Below are 18253 nucleotides of genomic sequence, written 5' to 3'. Positions count from 1 at the left end.
TGGATGCTTTTATTTGCACACCTAAAATTTTCCATTGTTTTCTAAAGGCTTGTCTACTCGGGAATACTCAGGAAAATTAATGTGAATTAAGTTTCAAAGTAGATTAGTTAAACCACATTAAACCCCTATGTGGACAATCTGATTTAGAATTAAAGTGGTCTTAATTCAATCTAGTTTAATTCGCTTTGTGAATTAAGTTAAAATGAATTAAGGCTATGAATCCACTTTGAAAGTTAATTTGGATTAATTTTCTTGAGTGTCCCAGTGTAGCCATACCCTCAGATTTGCATTTAGAGATCTATGTAACTTGTTTGTCATAACCAGTTCCTTTCCTTGGCCTCATGCATTTTTTTCTGTCTTGAGACATGTACCAGCTGAGCATTCTACTGTGTAATGAGAAATTTGGGGAATACTATTTCCATTTTTTCTATGAGCAAATTATTTTCCTCTGCTTTTCCACTTAAGTAATATGAAAGTGAGATTTCTGCAGGATGGGAATTCCTACAGAAAAAGGTCAGAGTTATTTTAAAAATATAATTTTCATTTGTAAATTTTGTGACAGGTGAAAATCACAACCGAGAATAGTGAAGTCCCTTATTATCCACCAAACAGGGACAGCACAGGCAGCAGCAGTGTCAACTTCCCGACACTTTTCCTACTCGTGTGTCTAAAGTCAGATTGTCTCTAGGGGTGAGAAGCTGGTTCACTGTCTATGCAGTTAAGTCAAAGTGTGTATGGATAAACTGCCACATTTGGTGCAAACTGCATTAGTTTCTGTGGCCTGCGTATCAGTCCACAAGGAACTGGACTGAGACGAATCATTTCATCTAGGATACTAAATGTTCTAATGGTAACAACTTTGGTCACTATTGATCTGGACTGGATTTCACTTGCAACCTAGAATGGAGAGGCTTTATATCGTATCACCCATTCCCTGACCCAATCAGTTGTCAAATTTTATTCAACTCTAGCTTGATGCTGAAATTCCATATTTTACAATTGATTAGTTTTTTCAGTCTTTTAAATTTTTGTTTTAGGAGGTCTCTACCGATACCACTGGCACTCTCACAGCTGCTGAAGAGAGAAAGGAGAAAGTGCCAAGCCCACACCTCAGTCATCTGGTAGTTTTAACATCTGGGAATACTCTGTATGGTTTGGCAGAAAGAGTGGTAGCCACGGAATCCTTGTAAGTTATTTACTGTAAACCACCTTTTTTAAAGCCACTGCAAGTAAATCCATGAGGTGTTTAAGATGGACCTCTCAAAAAGATAGGCAATGACCATAATTATTTAGTCATAAAACACAATAAATAGATTGCTCTTTTCAAATAAATTAGAAGTAAATCATCAACTGATGGATGTTAAACCTGAAGGAATCTAATATGGTCTGATTTTCCTCATAAGACAAATTGAGGAATTTCAACCAGCGATTTCTGCTGCTAACCAAATAATTTGTGGTTGAATTAGGGAGTATATACTTTAGAAGGATATTCAGTCTTGATATAAAAAATAATGGAATGATTGAGTCTGTACTGTTCATATAAAACCTTAAGTTAAAATCTTCTGAATTGTAGTAAAATGGAATGCAAGACTCAGATTGTTGCTTCACTTAAGTTTGTAATGTTTTATATAGTGCGTGGAAGAATTTTATAAATTAAAAAGGGATAATCACATACTTCAGTGAAGTGATGTATTTATAGTTGAAGTGATTTATGAACATTTTAGAGAGTCAGGTGAGAAATATGAAAAATGATTCCTCTACTTTTCTTAGTGATATCTTGCATGAAAACAAAATTAAAAAACAAATTAACTTTTCACTATTTTTAGCAAGAGTTTTTGTTTATTTTTTGGCTTTCATCTCAGCCTTGTCAGTGAAAGTAGGTTAGTCCGTTTTAATTTTTTTTTGTCAGCTCTAAATCGGTTCCATTTTCTTGTATGTTAGCAAAATGCTGTAATGTTTATACTGCAAACATTGGGAAGGTTTTTGTTTGTTTGATTAAAAATATTTACGATGGAAATCGGGGAAAAAAGCAGAAAATCAACTTTTTTCTAATAAAACCTACTTCTATGAAAGTTTTGACTTGACAATATACCCTTGAAGCTGTAAATGTGGTTCGCTAGTATATATGTGACATACAATTATTTCAGGATCCAGGCATATATTTAATAATAATAGTATTTTCTGTGAAAAAGGTAGAGAGAATCCTTGAAAGTAAGTTTGTGTGTGTGTGTAGATAGACACACACACACATGTCCGCCCTCTCTCTCTCTCTCTCTCTCTCTGGTTATATATGTAGAGTTATACATATGACTAAAATCATGTTGTTATCTAGATTAATGACCCACATCTAACGGTTTGTGTGCTGCAGTGAAATGTTATGTTTTTTATCCTGAAAACAATTTTGATTTCATTAGTTTTTATGGCCATTGTATAGTCTAGTACTAACTCAGAATGTGAGTAGTTCCTTTGAAAAATAGCAAGGAAAAGCCAGATCCTATCACATCAGATATGATAAATGCTGAAAAGTGTTCCAGTGGGGATTTTTCTTTATATTAATGTTTCTTAAGGGAAAAATATGCTTAAAATGCAAAGATTTTTTAAATTGAAAAGCATTCCTTCTTTGTGAGGTTTTTTTTCTTGGCTTCATTTAGCATTGAAAATTAAGGAATGCTACTAAACAGTTTTCTAACTGAATTTTGACAACAACATTGTTGGAAACATGACTGTGTTAATGACAATGTAGAGTGCTTATAACCTTTTGCAGAAAGTGTCAAAGAGAGATGTTGGAGTTAATTAGCTTACTACAGATACAACCAAAAAGAATCAGTGTGCTTGCATTTTTATAACATAGATGTTTTGTGCTTGGTTGGGAGAGAGGAGGGGGGATTTCTTTCAATTCTAAAATAATTAGCAAGAATTTTGGTCTCATCCAAAGCACTGAAGTTATTGAAAATCTTTCCATTGACTTCAGCTGGCTTTGGATTAGACCCTTTATGTATGATCTACCATGATCCACATGGGAATGGAAAGGAGGAAAAGTATAAAATATTGAGTTAGGCGTTCCTGACAGACTATTGACATAAAAGTGCAAAAAAAGTTTAAAGCTAAAAGCTTTCAAAGATGCTTTTATGTCTGGGCAGCTTCCAAGACCATTTGCTGCAAATAAATGAAAAGTAGATGCCCTTTAAATGTTTTACTCAGATCACAATGAATTTTATGTGCTTTCTTAGGGTGTTTTTGGCTGAGCAGTTTGAGTTCCTTCAGTCGCATCTTGATGCTGTGATGCCTGCAGCCAAGAAACCCTTTCTCCAGCAATTCTACTCTCAGGTCAGGATTCTGCCATTCACTGTTCATTTTTAAACCGAAGTTTCATAATTTGTGCTATATTCTGAGGGTGTTTTGCACGGTATTGTTGTGCATTACTTTTTGTTAGCAAGAAATTCTGTGACACCGAATTCTATTTAACTTCTCTTTCAGACTGTGTCAACTGCCAGTGAACTACGCAAACCAATTTATTGGATTGTAGCTGCTAAATCTATTGATTATGAACAGATGCTGCTCCTCATGGCTAATGTGAAGTGGGATGTGAAGGAGATCATGTCACAACACAACATATATGTTGATGCTCTTTTAAAGGTGAATATTTTCCTGGAAATACCTAGTGTATTAGATACAACCCTACAAAACAATAAAATTATTACTGTAATTCCTATGGTAAAGCTGTAGTAGAGAAAAGATTAGAGAATACAATGTGGTGATTTATTCTTGTTCGTTAGAATGGTGTGTACTTTCTGAATTCCTTTTTAGTCTTACTACTGGCAAAATACGGTAAACTACTGGGTACATTTAATACTCCATTGTTGTCCATAGAGTCAGTTTTTCAAGTTATTAAAACTTATTGACCATTAGCACTCTTTGAGTGGAAGAGAACATAGCTGAATAACTCTGCAGTTTCATTGAAGCTAAAACTCTGAATGGCAGGTGAAAGACTAGTAGAAAGTAGTTACATTGTTAAACACATCAGACATGGCCAGTGGATTCTTTTGAGAGGTTGTATCATCTGACATTTACCATAGATCCTGTAGGGGAAACCAGTCCTGCAACTAATCCTAAAAGCATTATAAGCCCTGGTTGGGCCTCTAGAGACAGGGCAAGAAAATGTATGTATCAGATACTAATATAAAGATACAGGCTGGATTTTAAAAGGAACCTAAGACAGTTAGGCATCCAGTTCCCACTGAAAGCTGATGAGAAATGGGCATCTTAATTGCCTAAGGCTCTTTATTACCTATAAACTAGTGCTAGTGCTCTGGAGGAATTCCTCCCACATATAGCACAGCATAATTTATACTTTGCTTTAAATATATATTCACACCAACAATTTTTTTAAATTACATGAAGGTTTTTAGAAAGTAATTACAATGTTAATGGCCGAAGCATTTTTCAGCTTGTTAAAGAGAAGTTGGAAGACTTCCTTTTTATGCAGTGAATTGTGAAATCTAGTATATATTTTACAAAAATGCAGAGTCTACACATTGTAACAGACACCTCTACACTTTTGTCCATTATATCCAGTCTCTACTTTTAAGGGAAAATATTGGAAAGAAGTGAGAATCTGTGAGTGAGAATGTATTATAGCAATGGAAGATGGTTGTAAATCTTTGCAGTTTGCCTTTGTTATGCTGTTTATTTTTAACTGGGCCCTTTGAAGGAATTTTTCTACTTATGGTTCAGTAGTGGAGTGGCTTCCATGAACCACAGAACAGCAGATGTATTTGTTTGAGCCTCAGGACAAGAATAAAGGCAATTTTATTCCATTGTGGTCTCTAGGCTATGTAACTAAAAATAGGTTTCAGAGTAGCAGCCGGGTTAGTCTGTATCCGTAAAAAGAAAAGAAGTACTTGTGGCACCTTAGAGACTAACAAATTTATTAGAGCATAAGTTTTCGTGAGCTACAGAAACAAATGAGCTGTAGCTCATGAAAGCTTATGAGAGCATAAGCTTTCGTGAGCTACAGAAAGAAATGAGCTGTAGCTCATGAAAGCTTATGCTCTAATAAATTTGTTAATCTCTAAGGTGCCATAAGTACTCCTTTCCTTGTAACTAAAAAATACTTTACAGACAATAGTTTCTGGGTGACTATTTAATTGGTAAAGAGAACTCTTTGCTACTAATACTGGCTGTCATCTTGAGAGCACTAACATTGAGTGTCTGACATAAACAATGTGTTTCATGTAATAGCCAATGGATTTTGCAGAAGTCTCCACCCTGTTATTCACTGTGAACATCTACTTCTAAGGAAAGTAGATAAATTAGTTGGTTTCTTCCCTCGTGTTTCACCAATGTGGAGTACTAGGCATCTTCACCTTCATGATAGTAGATAGTTTGCCATTTAAGGCAAAGAAGATTTGGTGCCTCAGTTTTTCTTGTGGAAATGCTTTTAGCACTGTTGTCTTAGCCAAATACCAGTTGTGGGTATTTCAATCTCTCTACTAAAATTCCCCCTCTGTAGTTGTTTTTTTTGTTTGTTTGTGTTTGTAAAAAAAGTGCTAATTAACAGTCCTGGAACAAAGTCCTTTATTTAACTACAGAATAGGTATAGTCTGAGCAGCTGCAATACAAGCTTTTCCTGGCCCTGCCACATCAGATTGCTTCAAGGCTGATCTAGAAGACTAACTCTGGGATGGTGGGGATAGTTCACAGACAATGTTTATTTAACACTTACAAAGGTGTCACTTGATACAAATGTAAGCAGACTTTTTTTTTTTTAATGATGGAGACACTACCATGAGACCTACATGCTCATTTCACAAAAGTCGTCAAATAGCCACAGGTGCACATTAGTAACTACTATGAGTCATAGCTGAAATTGGCTGGACTGAATGAATTACCTGGAGCAGCAATTCATTGCATTTTCAGTTGGGTACGATGTTCTATACTTACGAACTTAAACTGTTACATAGTGTTGCCGTGTGCTGTTAGTTAGCATGGTCCCCAGAGTTGGTTTCACTTCCCTGGTAAATGATGATCATAGAATATCAGGGTTGGAAGGGACCTCAGGAGGTCGTCTAGTCCAACCCCCTGCTCAAAGCAGGACCAATCCCCAACTAAATCATCCCAGCCAGGGCTTTGTCAAGCCTGACCTTGAAAACCTCTAAGGAAGGAGATTCCACCACCTCCCTAGGTAACCCATTCCAGTCCTTCACCATCCTCCTAGTGAAAAAGTTTTTCCTAACATCCAACCTAAACGTCCCCCATTGCAACTTGAGACGATTACTCCTTGTTCTGTCATCTGCTACCACTGAGAACAGTCTAGATCCATCCTCTTTGGAACTCCCTTTCAGGTAGTTGAAAGCAGTTATCAAATCCCCCCTCATTCATCTCTTCTGCAGGCTAAACAATCCAAGTTCCCTCAGCCTCTCCTCATAAATCATGTGCTCCGGCCCCCTAATCATTTTTGTTGCCCTCTGCTGAACTCTTTCCAATTTTTCCACATCCTTCTTGTAGTGTAGGGCCCAAAACTGGACACAGTACTCCAGATGAGGCCTCACCAATGTCGAATAGAGGGGAACAATCACGTCCCTCGATCTGCTGGCAATGCTCCTACTAATACATCCCAAAATGCCATTGGCCTTCTTGGCAACAACAGCACACTGTTGACTCATATCCAGCTTCTCGTCCACTGTAACCCCTAGGTCCTTTTCTGCAGAACTACTGCCGAGTCACTTGGTCCCTAGTCTGTAGTGGTGCATGGGATTCTTTCGTCCTAAGTGCAGGACTCTGCACTTGTCCTTGTTGAACCTCATCAGATTTCTTTTGGCCCAGTCCTCTAATTTGTCTAGGTCCCTCTATATCCTATCACTACCCTCCAGCGTATATACCTCTCCTCCCAGTTTAGTGTCATCTGCAAACTTGCTGAGGGTGCAATCCATGCCATTCTCCAGATCATTAATGAAGTTATTGAACAAAACCGGCCCCAGGACCGACCCTTGAGGCACTCTGCTTGATACCGGCTGCCAACTAGGCATAGAGCCATTGATCACCTACCCATTGAGCCCAACAATCTAACCAGGTTTTTATCCACCTTATAGTCCATTCATCTAGCCCATAGTTCTTTAACTTGCTGGCAAGAATACTGTGGGTATTATATGTGGGTATTCTAAGAATACTGTGGGTATGATAGTCCTGGATGGGAGTAACTTTTAAAGTAATTTGGAATTATCTGGCATTAAAGGTTCCCTATGAATGGAGAAAACTATTAAATTTCCTTGCTACTCTTGCAGAGTTAGATAACACAGGTAGTTGATTGGGAATAAATGGATCATCACTGGATTTTTTTCATTGGTTATAGGTTGGATTTCATAATATTAGGGCCAACGTTTTTACATTTCAGTGTCCTAAGATGATGCAACTAAATCCACACTTAGATATCTAAGAAATAATACTGTAAATGATTCACCAGTAGATGAATAGAAATTGGTATACTCTCAATCTTGCTTACTATTATTAAAAGATACTAAGGTCAGAAGGGACCATTCTGATCATCTAGTCCGACCACCTGCACAACGCAGGCCACAGAATCTCACCCACCCACTCCTGCAATAAACCTCTCACCTATGTCTGAGCTATTGAAGTCCTCAAATCGTAGTTTAAAGACTTCAAGAAGCAGAGAATCCTCCAGCAAGTGACCTGTGCCCCATGCTACAGAGGAAGGCAAAAAACCTCCAGGGCCTCTTCCAATCTGTCCTGGAGGAAAATTCCTTCCCGACCCCAAATATAGCGATCAGCTAAACCCTGAGCATATGGGTTCACCAGCCAGCTACCCAGGAAAGAATTTTCTGTAATAACTCAGATCCCACCTCTTTATCACTGGAACCTGTTTAAATTAAGCGCCTCTTGTTTTGCTCTCTTACGCACCTTTTCTGGTTCATCTCTCTGTATCTTTTTCTCCTGGCTAGGTAAGTGTACAGTGTAATCATTCTTTTATGCTCATGCAATAATGTATTATTTTTATTTCACCAGGAATTTGAACAGTTTAACAGAAGGTTGAATGAGGTATCTAAAAGAGTCCGTATTCCATTGCCAGTGTCAAATATTCTTTGGGAGCATTGTATACGACTAGCCAATAGAACTATTGTGGAAGGGTAAGTGGTCTACGAACGCCTCTGTAAAGTTATTCTTCAGTAAATATTTCTTTAATGGCAATGTTTGTAAGGTGAGGGCCTTATATTTCATAAAGCAATGAACTCCACTTTGATGGACTCTTGCACCTGATGTCAGCGAGGCTCTTCGCATGCACAGGAGCTTGCCTACATGGAGTTCATTATGGGATTGGGCCCTAAAATATACTAACAGGGCTGGGAGTGTGCAGACACATGGCTATTACTGATGATTGACACTGTATAGTGCCCAAAAGTGTGGACATAAATTAAGACACATCCTTTTCTTAAATACCTTACAGTCTTTAGTGGACCATACTTCAACGAAGTAGTGATGAGAAGAGATCAACACAGAACAGAATCTAATACAAATGTATGATATAATGGTAGCTAGATTACAGTGCTTCTGTCTGATGATGTCCTTGCCAGGAAGGGCATGGAGACTTGCTAACATGGAGTTCCATCCTGAAGAACAGCCTAGCAGTACCACTAAGATGCGAGGGAGCAGGAAGCTTCCAGCCCATTCACCCACTATGGTTTGTGGTAGGGAGAGATAGGAAAACAAGTGTGCGGCTCAGCCATACCCCCCCACAATCCCAACAGGGACTGTGAATGGAGGGTTCTGCCAATACTGGGGGCAGCCAGTTTGTACTCAGCAGCATGTGTTCTGACATTTTGTTGTTTGTTTGTGTTCTTGTCCACTCACCAGTGGCTTTCACCATACCTCTCTTCTGCATCGTGATATCTGCCATCCACCTACTTCCTCCTTCCCCTTCCTTCCCGTTCGCTCTATCTTCCTTCCTCATTACCCTCACACGTTTAGAGTTCCAACCACCTCTGCCCACTCCTTTTCCCTTTTCAACTTGATCTTCCGTCTCCTGCCAGCATAAGCCTAGATCCCACATCTGCATCCTCCTCCTCTTTACCTCTGGTGACATTTACCCAAACCCTGCCCTTACCTCTCTACCCACCCTCTCCACTTCCCACCCATAGCCGCCGCCACCACCACAACAGCTCTCCTCATACCAACCATCCTATCTTAATGTCCATCCTCCTCTATCCCCCTCTTCTCTTGCTGTCTCTGGAACATCCACTCCAGCTCTAAAAAGATTACAGCCATCCATAATCCTTTCATATCCTGCTCCCTCTATCTCTTGGGTTTTACAGAGACCTGGATCCCTACATTTGACATTGCTTCTTCAGGTGCCATCTCTTACAGAGGCCCTTTCTTCTCTCTCACTCCTTACCTTGAATGAGACTGTGATGGGAATATTGGCCATCACCATTCTCATTCTTGCTGCTTCCAATCCCTCCCTTTCTCCTCCCTCAACTCTTTCTCCTCTTTTGAACACCGCTGCAGCCACCTCATCTCTCCTCTACCTCTCCATGTTGCTGCCAGGCCTACACTAGTGCCCACCCAGCTTCTCCCCATCAATCGTTCTTTCTGATTTCAGCTCCAGATGCTCTCTCTTCTTCTCCTCGTAATCTCCTATACTGATCCTCTGTGACTTTAGCTTCCATGTTAATGACCCATCTGACCCCTTAGCTATACATCTCCTCACCCTCACCTCCTCATTTGGCCTGCAGCCCTGCTTCAACTCTCCCATTCACCAAAAAGCCATTCACTTGACTTGGTCATCCCCTCTTTGACTATTACTTGGCCTCTTTCAGCATTGCCCATCAGGTCTCAACCTCATGCCCTCTCATTCAGTCTTTCCATGACTCCAGTCCATCAGCACTGATGATGTCTCATCTGCTCTCCACCCTCTCCTTCCCTTTGTTCTATCAATATGACTTGATTCTCTCCATGCTTTCGTGTCCTGCACTGTAACTCTTCTGCCCTCCTCTCCCATCACAAGGTCTTCGCTGCCAGCCCTGGATCATCCCCAGTATCCGCTTCCTCCCTTCCTGCCCTTATGCTGCGGAGCATCTCTTGCAGAAATCCTGTGAAAGGCTGATTTCTTCCACTGCAAATTCATTCTCTCGTCCTTCAGGTCTGCCTCTTCCTTGCTAAACAACTTTATTTCTCCCAATTAATTGAATCCCACACCTACAATCCCAGCTGCATTTTCACCACCTTTGATTCACTCCTCAAATTGTCCCCTCCTTCTTCTGCCACTTCTCTTTCTGCACAGGATCCCACTGATTTTTTCCAAGAGAAAATTGACAGAGAATGACATGACCTTCCTTTCCTTCTTTTCCCCCTTCTACTCCTACGATGCTCTCCTGCATACGTGACAGGAAAAATAGAAGTTTCTTGTCTGTTCTCATCCTCTAATACCTTCCATTTGCCCCAGTGATGCCATCCTCAACCCATCTCCTTTGCACCCACTCTCATTCTATCCCTTAGTCTTCTCCTTAACCTCTTAGTCTCCCCTGTCTCTTCACTTCAAATTACAAACATGCTGTAGTCTTGCCCATCTTGAATCCATTCATATTGAAGCTGCAAAGATCATTTTCCTAGCCTGTCACTTTGACCATGTCATCTTCTCTTTGAATCCCTCCACTGGTTGCCTCTTCCTTTCTCTATTGCATCAAACGTAAGATGTTTGTTTTCACTTTCAAGGCCTGTCATGACCTATCCCTACCCTACTTCTCATCTCTCATTCAATATGAAAATGTTGACTCTTGCCTCTGATTGGCCCAGAGTGCCAGCCTCCATCACCCACTTGTCAAATTTTCAGACAAGCACCTTCATGGTTTATCCCATGCTGCCCTTCACGTTTGGGAGGAGCTCTCTGTAAATGTGACTGATGCTACCACATTATCCTCCTCCAAATTTCTCTTTAAAACTTTTGTTGTTGTTGTTGCCATGATGCCTAAAAAAAAAAAAAAAAACAACTTTGACAACAGTTAGGCTGCTCATGTGCTGAGACCACTGCCTGTCAGGCTGAACAATGCTGTTTCCTGGGACTTCTCTTTCTCTCTTTACCCACCTGTTGTCTCTTGTCTTATATTTGGACTGTAAATTCTTTGGGGGCAGGGACTGTCTTTTTTTTTTTCTGTTTGTATAGCACAGTGGCCCATGAGTGGGAGGGACTCCTAGGTGCAATGGGTAATGCAAATAATAAACAGTGAAAATAATTTTGCCTCTGGAAGAGTGAGGGAGTGAACTCTTAGCCCTCAGGTTCACCTAAATTCTATGCATCCTTATAGTTTTAAGGCCTAAGATACAAATTAATCCCACTTATCTCACAGATGTTGTTCACGTCCTTTTAGTCATTTTTCTTCACTTGTTACCCATTTTAGTTATGCCAATGTCAAGAAGTGTAGCAATGAAGGGCGTGCCCTGATGCAATTGGACTTCCAGCAGTTTTTAATGAAGCTAGAAAAGCTAACAGACATTAGGCCTATTCCGGATAAGGAATTTGTGGAGACCTACATTAAAGCTTACTATCTGACTGAAAATGACATGGAGCGCTGGATCAAGGAGCACAGGGTAAGAATTGAATTTTGATTACTTTTTTTATTTTATCAAAAGGATTTTTTTCATGATGATGGTATCACATTAATAACAATACACTCTCTTTCAGTGCTGTAGTGTGTGTGTGTGTAATATGTACATGGCTACTGATTTTTCCATTGCACACATGGATCACCAAACATGCTTCAATCATTTTTTGTACCTAAGGTGCCATAATTTTCCATTATAAGCCTTTAATACATATAAATGCATATGAAATATGGAAGATCTATCCATGTCTCATAATGGTGTGTACCAAACAAATATCTAGCTTATTAAGTGAAGAGTTACTGTTAATCTTTTATACATGGCACCAGAGTACCTTGGCGGGAGGAACCCTCATCAGTCTACTTTATCATCTTCCAAAATCCTTCCTTATAACTAATCTGTGCTGGGATGTCTACAGAATCCTGCCCTTGCATTGGTAACAGCCTGGCAGGTAATGAGCTTCATTGTGCACACAGCTAGTCTATATGGATATGTGCTCGCTCATTGTTAATTCATCCTCTGTCCTTCCTTCCCCTTCCCATCTGATAGTTTCATCTCCCTCGTGCATCTTCTGGTTAGCCTATATTTTAAGTAGGACTGTCAAGCGATTAAAAAAATTAATCATGATTAATCGCATTGTTAAACAATAGAATACCATTCATTTAAATATTCTGGACTATTCTACATTTTCAAATATATTGATTTCAATTAGAACACAAAATACAAAGTGTACAGAGCTCACTTCATATTTATTTTTGATTACAAGTATTTGCAATGTAAAAAATAAAAATTAATAGTTTTTTTTCAAGTCACCTAATACAAGTACTTTAGTGCAATCTCTTTAGCATGAAAGTTGAACTTACAAATGTAGAATTATGTAAAAAAACCCCACTGCGTTCAAAAATAAAACAATGTCAAATTTTAGAGCCTGCAAGTCCACTCAGTCCTACTTTTTCTTTAGCCAATTGCTCAGACAAACAAGTTTGTTTACATTTGTAGGAGATAATGCTGTCTGCTTTTTGTTTACAATGCCACCTGAAATTGAGAACAGGCTTTCTCATGGCACTGTTGTAGCTGGCATTGCAAGATATTTACGTGCCAGATGCGCTAAAGATTCATATGTCCCTTCATGCTTCAACCACCATTCCAGGGTACATGTGTCCATGCTGATGACGGGTTCTGCTCGATGACAGTCCAAAGCAGTGCGGACCGACACACGTTCATTTTCATTATCTGAGTCAGATGCCACCAGCAGAAGGTTGATTTTCTTTTTTGGTAGTTCGGGTTCTGTAGTTTCCACATGGGAGTGTTGCTCTTTTAAGATTTCTGAAAGCATACTCCACACCTTATCCCTCTCAGATTTTGGAAGACACTTTAGATTCTTAAACTTTGGGTCGAGTGCTATAGCTATCGTTAGAAATCTCACATTGGTACCTCTTTGCATTTTGTCAAATCTGCAGTGAAAGTGTTCTTAAAATGAACATTGCTGGGTCATCATCTGAAACTGTTATAACATCAAATATATGGCAGAATGTGGGTAAAACAGGTCAGGGGACATACAATTATCCCACAAGAAGTTTAGTTACAAATTTAATTAACGCATTTTTTTTTAATGAGTGTCATCAGCATGGAAGCATGTCCTCTACAATGGTGGCCGAAGCATGAAGGAGCATACAAATGTTCAACATATGTGGCACATAAATACCTTGCAGTGCCAGCTACAAAAGTGCCATGCAAATGCCTGTTCTTATTTTCTGGTGACATTGTAAATAAGAAGAGGGCAGCATTATCTCCTGTAAATGTAAACAAACTTGTTTGGCTTACCGATTGGCTGAACAAGAAGTAGGACTGAGTGGACTTGTAGGCTCTGAAATTTTACATTGTTTTGTTTTTGAGTGTAGTTATTTAACAACAAAATCTACATTTGTAAATTGCACTTTCAGGACAAAGAGATTGCACTACAATACTTATATGAGGTGAATTGAAAAATACTATTTCTTTTGTTTATCATTTTTACAGTGAAAATATTTCTAATAAAAATAATATACGCTTTGATTTCAGTTACAACACAGAATACAATATATATGAACATGTAGAAAAACATCCAAAATAAATTTCAACTGGTATTCCATTGTTTAACAGTGCAACTAAAACTGCGATTAATCGCAATAAATTTTTTTAACGACAATTAATTTTTTTGAGTTAATCCCATGAGTTAACTGCGATTAGTCGACAGCCCTAAAATGTTAAGCTCTTTAGATCATGGACTGTCTAGTTAATACGTGTTTGTGCACAATGGTACCCTGACTGGGGCCTACTGTGTAAGCCTAATATAAGCAAAACTAACAACCAACATCTCACCCTTATTCAAGACCTGATGATGGCAAGATTTGGTAAGCCAACCAGCTGCCCTGAGTCCAATAAAATAGAGAAGTAGAACAGAATATCCCCTGCAAATTAGAGACACCCCAGCAGCATTGAATACATGTTTCTTGTTTATGTATGCTAAACCTAATAATAAAAAAATGTCTGTGCCACCCTCTCAATGCGCTTACCTAAGCTATTTATTGTGAAAATTACACTAATAGATTGGTAAGTGTGTGTATTTACTGTTAGGCATAAGCAATTAGATGTAAGAATTAAAGCCCTCCACAGGAATAATAATAATAATAATAATGAAATCCCTTCTTGCCCTCAATTCTCTGCTCTCCAAATGCTGTGGAGAACATATGGATGCTGCAGGTGTTAGCCAAAAGATTGAGGTCTAGATTGTAGCAGACCAAAAATGGGGAGCAGAGAGGGAGGGGTAGCTCAGTGGTTTAAGCATTGGCCTGCTAAACCCAGGGTTGTGCGTTCAATCCTTGAGGGGGCCATTTAGGGATCTGGGGCAAAAATTGGGGATTGGTCCTGCTTTGAGCAGGGGGTTGGACTAGATGACCTCGTGAGGTCCCTTCCAACCCTCATATTCTATGATTCTATTCTATGATTCTAAGAGACGCTCAAGCAACACAGTCCACATGTGCATAAAAATCTCCTTATAATCAGTGGTGTCCCAGCTGGCAGTTAAGTTTAAGAGTGTGTGTATAAACATTTTCTCTCTATCCATTGTTAGACAGAGAAAGCCAGATAATACTACCAGTGTGGTTCCTACCCCAAACCCAGATCTAAAACCTATTGAACCAGTGTCTAGGACCTCTGAGGATGCCACAAACTGCCTGAGTTGTCTCTCCAGCACATGCTCAATAACCTTTACAAAAAAACAGGAGTTAGAAATAGGTTGGTCAGTAGTTATCAAACCTGTCAACATGAAGAGTTGGATTCCTGAACAAAGGTCTCAGTGGCTTTTTTCAGAATAATAGTCCCCTGTTGACCTTAAGGGGACATTGACTGTCTCCACCACAGTGGACCTAGTGGCGGCCTTCACCAACTGAAAGGACATGGGGTCATTTTAATGGCTATAGTTTGAAGCGCTCCTAACCGGCTACAATGGACAACAAAATAAAACCCTTTGGTACTCCCGCACAAGAAGACTGTAGGGCAGATGAGTGGTCTACCTATATAGCACTCTGTGTTCTCTTGGCAGGGATGTAACAGCCAGTCAGGAAACAGTCAGAACAGGAAGGAAGGAGAGGAAATGCTTAGAGAGGTATAGGGTGTATATGTAGAAGTAAAGATACAATTAAAAAAGGGAAAACTTGGGCTGAATATCAGGATAATCTTCCTGAAAAATCTAAAAGTTGTATAATACTTCCATGGGAAGGGCTGAGAACTCCTCCTTCATTTGGAGCATTTATAACCAGACCAGACAATACACTAATAGAAGTATGCTAGAGGACAAACCTGGCAAGGAAGGATGGACTGGATGATCTACTAGGACTTTTCAGTCGCTAATTCTTGACAGAGAGTCCAGCATTTCTTCAGAATTCTTCTGAGTGTAAGTAGTCTTTTCTCAGGCCAGTTATATAACTGTACACTCCTTTAAGCCTGTTGGAGCTCTGTCCGAAATACTGTACAACAGCCATCCCTTCAAAGAGCCACGCTTATGTCCAAGTGGGTTAATGAGCCGAGGTTGGCTCATCAGTGAGAGAGCAGAATCCTTTCCTAGCATGATCATCAGCATGATTGTTGGGGGTGTTTCAGTCAAACACTGCCTGCCCAGTTCAGCCTCGTTAGTACAGACAGCAATGTATTCTGAGGAGGTGAAGCTGGTACACTATTATAATCCAAGTACAAGAAAATTGCCATATGTTGACTAAAAAATTGGAAAAATCTTCCACAATCCTGGCTAATGAGGTACCACAGAAAAGAATTTGACAAATTGGGACTTTTTGAGTTAGTTCCCATAGTTCACACACCAGAACAGCATTTAAATAGCTGTGAGCTGGAGGAGCATAATGGGTAATGACCTGCAAAGAAGTCCATTATATGCTGCTGTTGGAACTCTGGGAAACAAGTGGAAAGGAGATTGGTCAGTTTTGTGGAAAGTTTTTTCTCACTATTAGCCTCCATCCCTTAACAAAGTTTAAGACATCTGAGAAGTTGCATGGAACATAAAGTGCACTGATTAATCATCCAAAACAAATGTTTATAAATAAGCTATAAATTTTAGTTTCTCCGTCTCTGCAAATGGACTTTTAAGACAAAGTAATAAAGCAAAAAACAAAACAAAAGAAGTATAGTTTTTTCCTTCATCCAAAATGCTGAGCCAGAATCTAAATTACTGTCTTAGTTATTTCTTCATCTGTGTTTGGATAGTGTCTAGCGCACACTGGGCGCTACTGCAATCTAAACAATCAATAACTATACTGTTTGGGGCCGCACACTATTAGGATTAAAAGTCTTTTGAAATGATACATTGAATGTATGTTTCAGGATTACTTTGAAGTTTACTTTACTTGCATGAAAGCAATGCATTTGCCTCATTATATCTTGAGCTATGAGAAATAGGAAGGAGTCATTTGTTGACCTACATTGAATAATTCTCATTTATATTTGCTGGTGGAGCTTACATTTTGGAGTCTCTTTTCCAGCAAAATGGGAATTCTGTCAAACCTGATGTTTTTACAGGTGTTAAAAATTCTATTAAAATGTTTACATTATTTTTAAAATTTGTTCTTTATCATACAGTAAAACTAATGTTGAAAATCCTATTGGTAAAAATATTAAGTAAAATCCAGTGGAAGTGAGAAGTCAAAAGAAACAGGTCATTAATTTGTTAGTCACTGTTTCTTTAGACAATTGTTGCAATTGTATTAAAGGTTTATCCAGTTAGCATATTTTTTTCTAAGGAATGGAAAATACATTTTAAGTGGCTTAAGATGTTTAAGTATTCACAGAATTACTTTCTGTCCAACACTCTTTTAAACTGTAAGCATTTTCCATTATAATCTGCCATGTAGCAAAACACTAACTGTTTTGTTTACAACCACATGAATATTATCCAGACCTGGTTAGTTAGCAACTTTAATTTGTGTGTACCAAGAGCTTTTATACACTGAAAATGTATGAATTTTTTTTTATTTAACTGCATATTTTTGTCTGGTTGTTTGATATAAAATGAACTGCTTTATTTGGCCAGGAATATTCCACCAAGCAGCTGACCAATCTGGTGAATGTTTGTCTGGGATCACACATCAACAAAAAAGCAAGACAGAAACTGCTAGCAGCAATTGATGACATAGACAGACCTAAAAGATAATTGGGGAAAGTTCCTTTTCTTGTGATTTGAACCACTTTCTGTTAATATGCTGCATGCAAACGACTCTCTTGTGGAATTCTGAGACATTCTCTTAACAAAAATATTGTGCATGGCCTTTCTTCTTTGTGTTGGAAGCACTTTGAATCAGTGTGGTATTCTCAAGTATAACTTTTATAACCTCTAGTCTTTTCTGTTTCTTTTGTTAATTTCCTGTACTAAAAGGACACTATTATTGTGTCAGTTGTTCAGCTCTATATTTTGCAAAAGTGCATACTATAAGTAAATCAATATGACAAGGAACCACATTGGCTTAATATATAGTTGGTGTATTTTTGGTCAAAGAACCACTTAATATGTGATACTTCTTAGTCTTATACCCTTCCACCTTTGGAACTTGTGTTTTATTATGAACATATGTAAAGTGAAGAAAATGTACAGTCTCTTCTAATGATGAACCTTGTATGTGGATTAAGAGGGCAAATCAGCACATTAATATTGTATTATCAAGCCCATAGTCTTCATATAGATTTTAAATGTTAGTTTATTTCAAAATTGTCATATCAAAATAATTGACCAGAAATTATGGGAAGGTAATAAATACTATACACTAATATGAAATGATTTGTGAGAATTCCTTTGCTAGTTTTAACAACATACTATGTAGCTTACAACAAAAATTAGTACAGTTCTCTCATAACCCTTTTCCCCCTCTTCCTCGGTCCCACACAATAATGCTAGGAAGTAGGAGGAATGACGTGCTGGCTAAAACACTTGGGTCAGCTGGGTTCTACTCCCTCCTTTGCCACAGATTCCCAGGGTGATGATGAGCAAGTCAAAGTCCGTCCCTCTGGAGCAGATCCTCAACTCGTATAAATTGTCATAGCACCGGGGACATCAATGAAGTTGTGACAATTTATACCAGCTGATGGTCTGCCCTTCTGTGCC

At 38.8% G+C, this 18253-nt stretch overlaps 1 protein-coding gene across 7 annotated transcripts in view; it reads left to right on the top strand.

Moving 5' to 3' along the window:
• Nucleotides 1-17926, top strand: part of VPS50 (VPS50 subunit of EARP/GARPII complex) — a 185539-nt gene extending 167613 nt beyond the window's left edge. For all 7 annotated transcript variants that reach the window (XM_038389581.2, XM_038389579.2, XM_038389583.2 and 4 more), the window contains 6 exons: nucleotides 1038-1186; nucleotides 3231-3327; nucleotides 3478-3636; nucleotides 8023-8144; nucleotides 11409-11598; nucleotides 17189-17926. In XM_038389581.2, coding sequence (XP_038245509.1) covers nucleotides 1038-1186; nucleotides 3231-3327; nucleotides 3478-3636; nucleotides 8023-8144; nucleotides 11409-11598; nucleotides 17189-17308 — 837 coding nt within the window. In that variant the 3' untranslated portion in view covers nucleotides 17309-17926. The remainder of the gene's footprint in view (nucleotides 1-1037; nucleotides 1187-3230; nucleotides 3328-3477; nucleotides 3637-8022; nucleotides 8145-11408; nucleotides 11599-17188) is intronic.
• Nucleotides 17927-18253: the final 327 nt, after the last annotated feature.

This window comes from Dermochelys coriacea, chromosome 2 (genome assembly GCF_009764565.3).
Source record: "Dermochelys coriacea isolate rDerCor1 chromosome 2, rDerCor1.pri.v4, whole genome shotgun sequence".
NCBI classification, from domain to species: Eukaryota; Metazoa; Chordata; order Testudines; family Dermochelyidae; genus Dermochelys; species Dermochelys coriacea.
The sequence above is the reverse complement of the archived record's forward strand: the minus strand, read 5'-3'. Positions and strand labels throughout refer to the sequence as shown.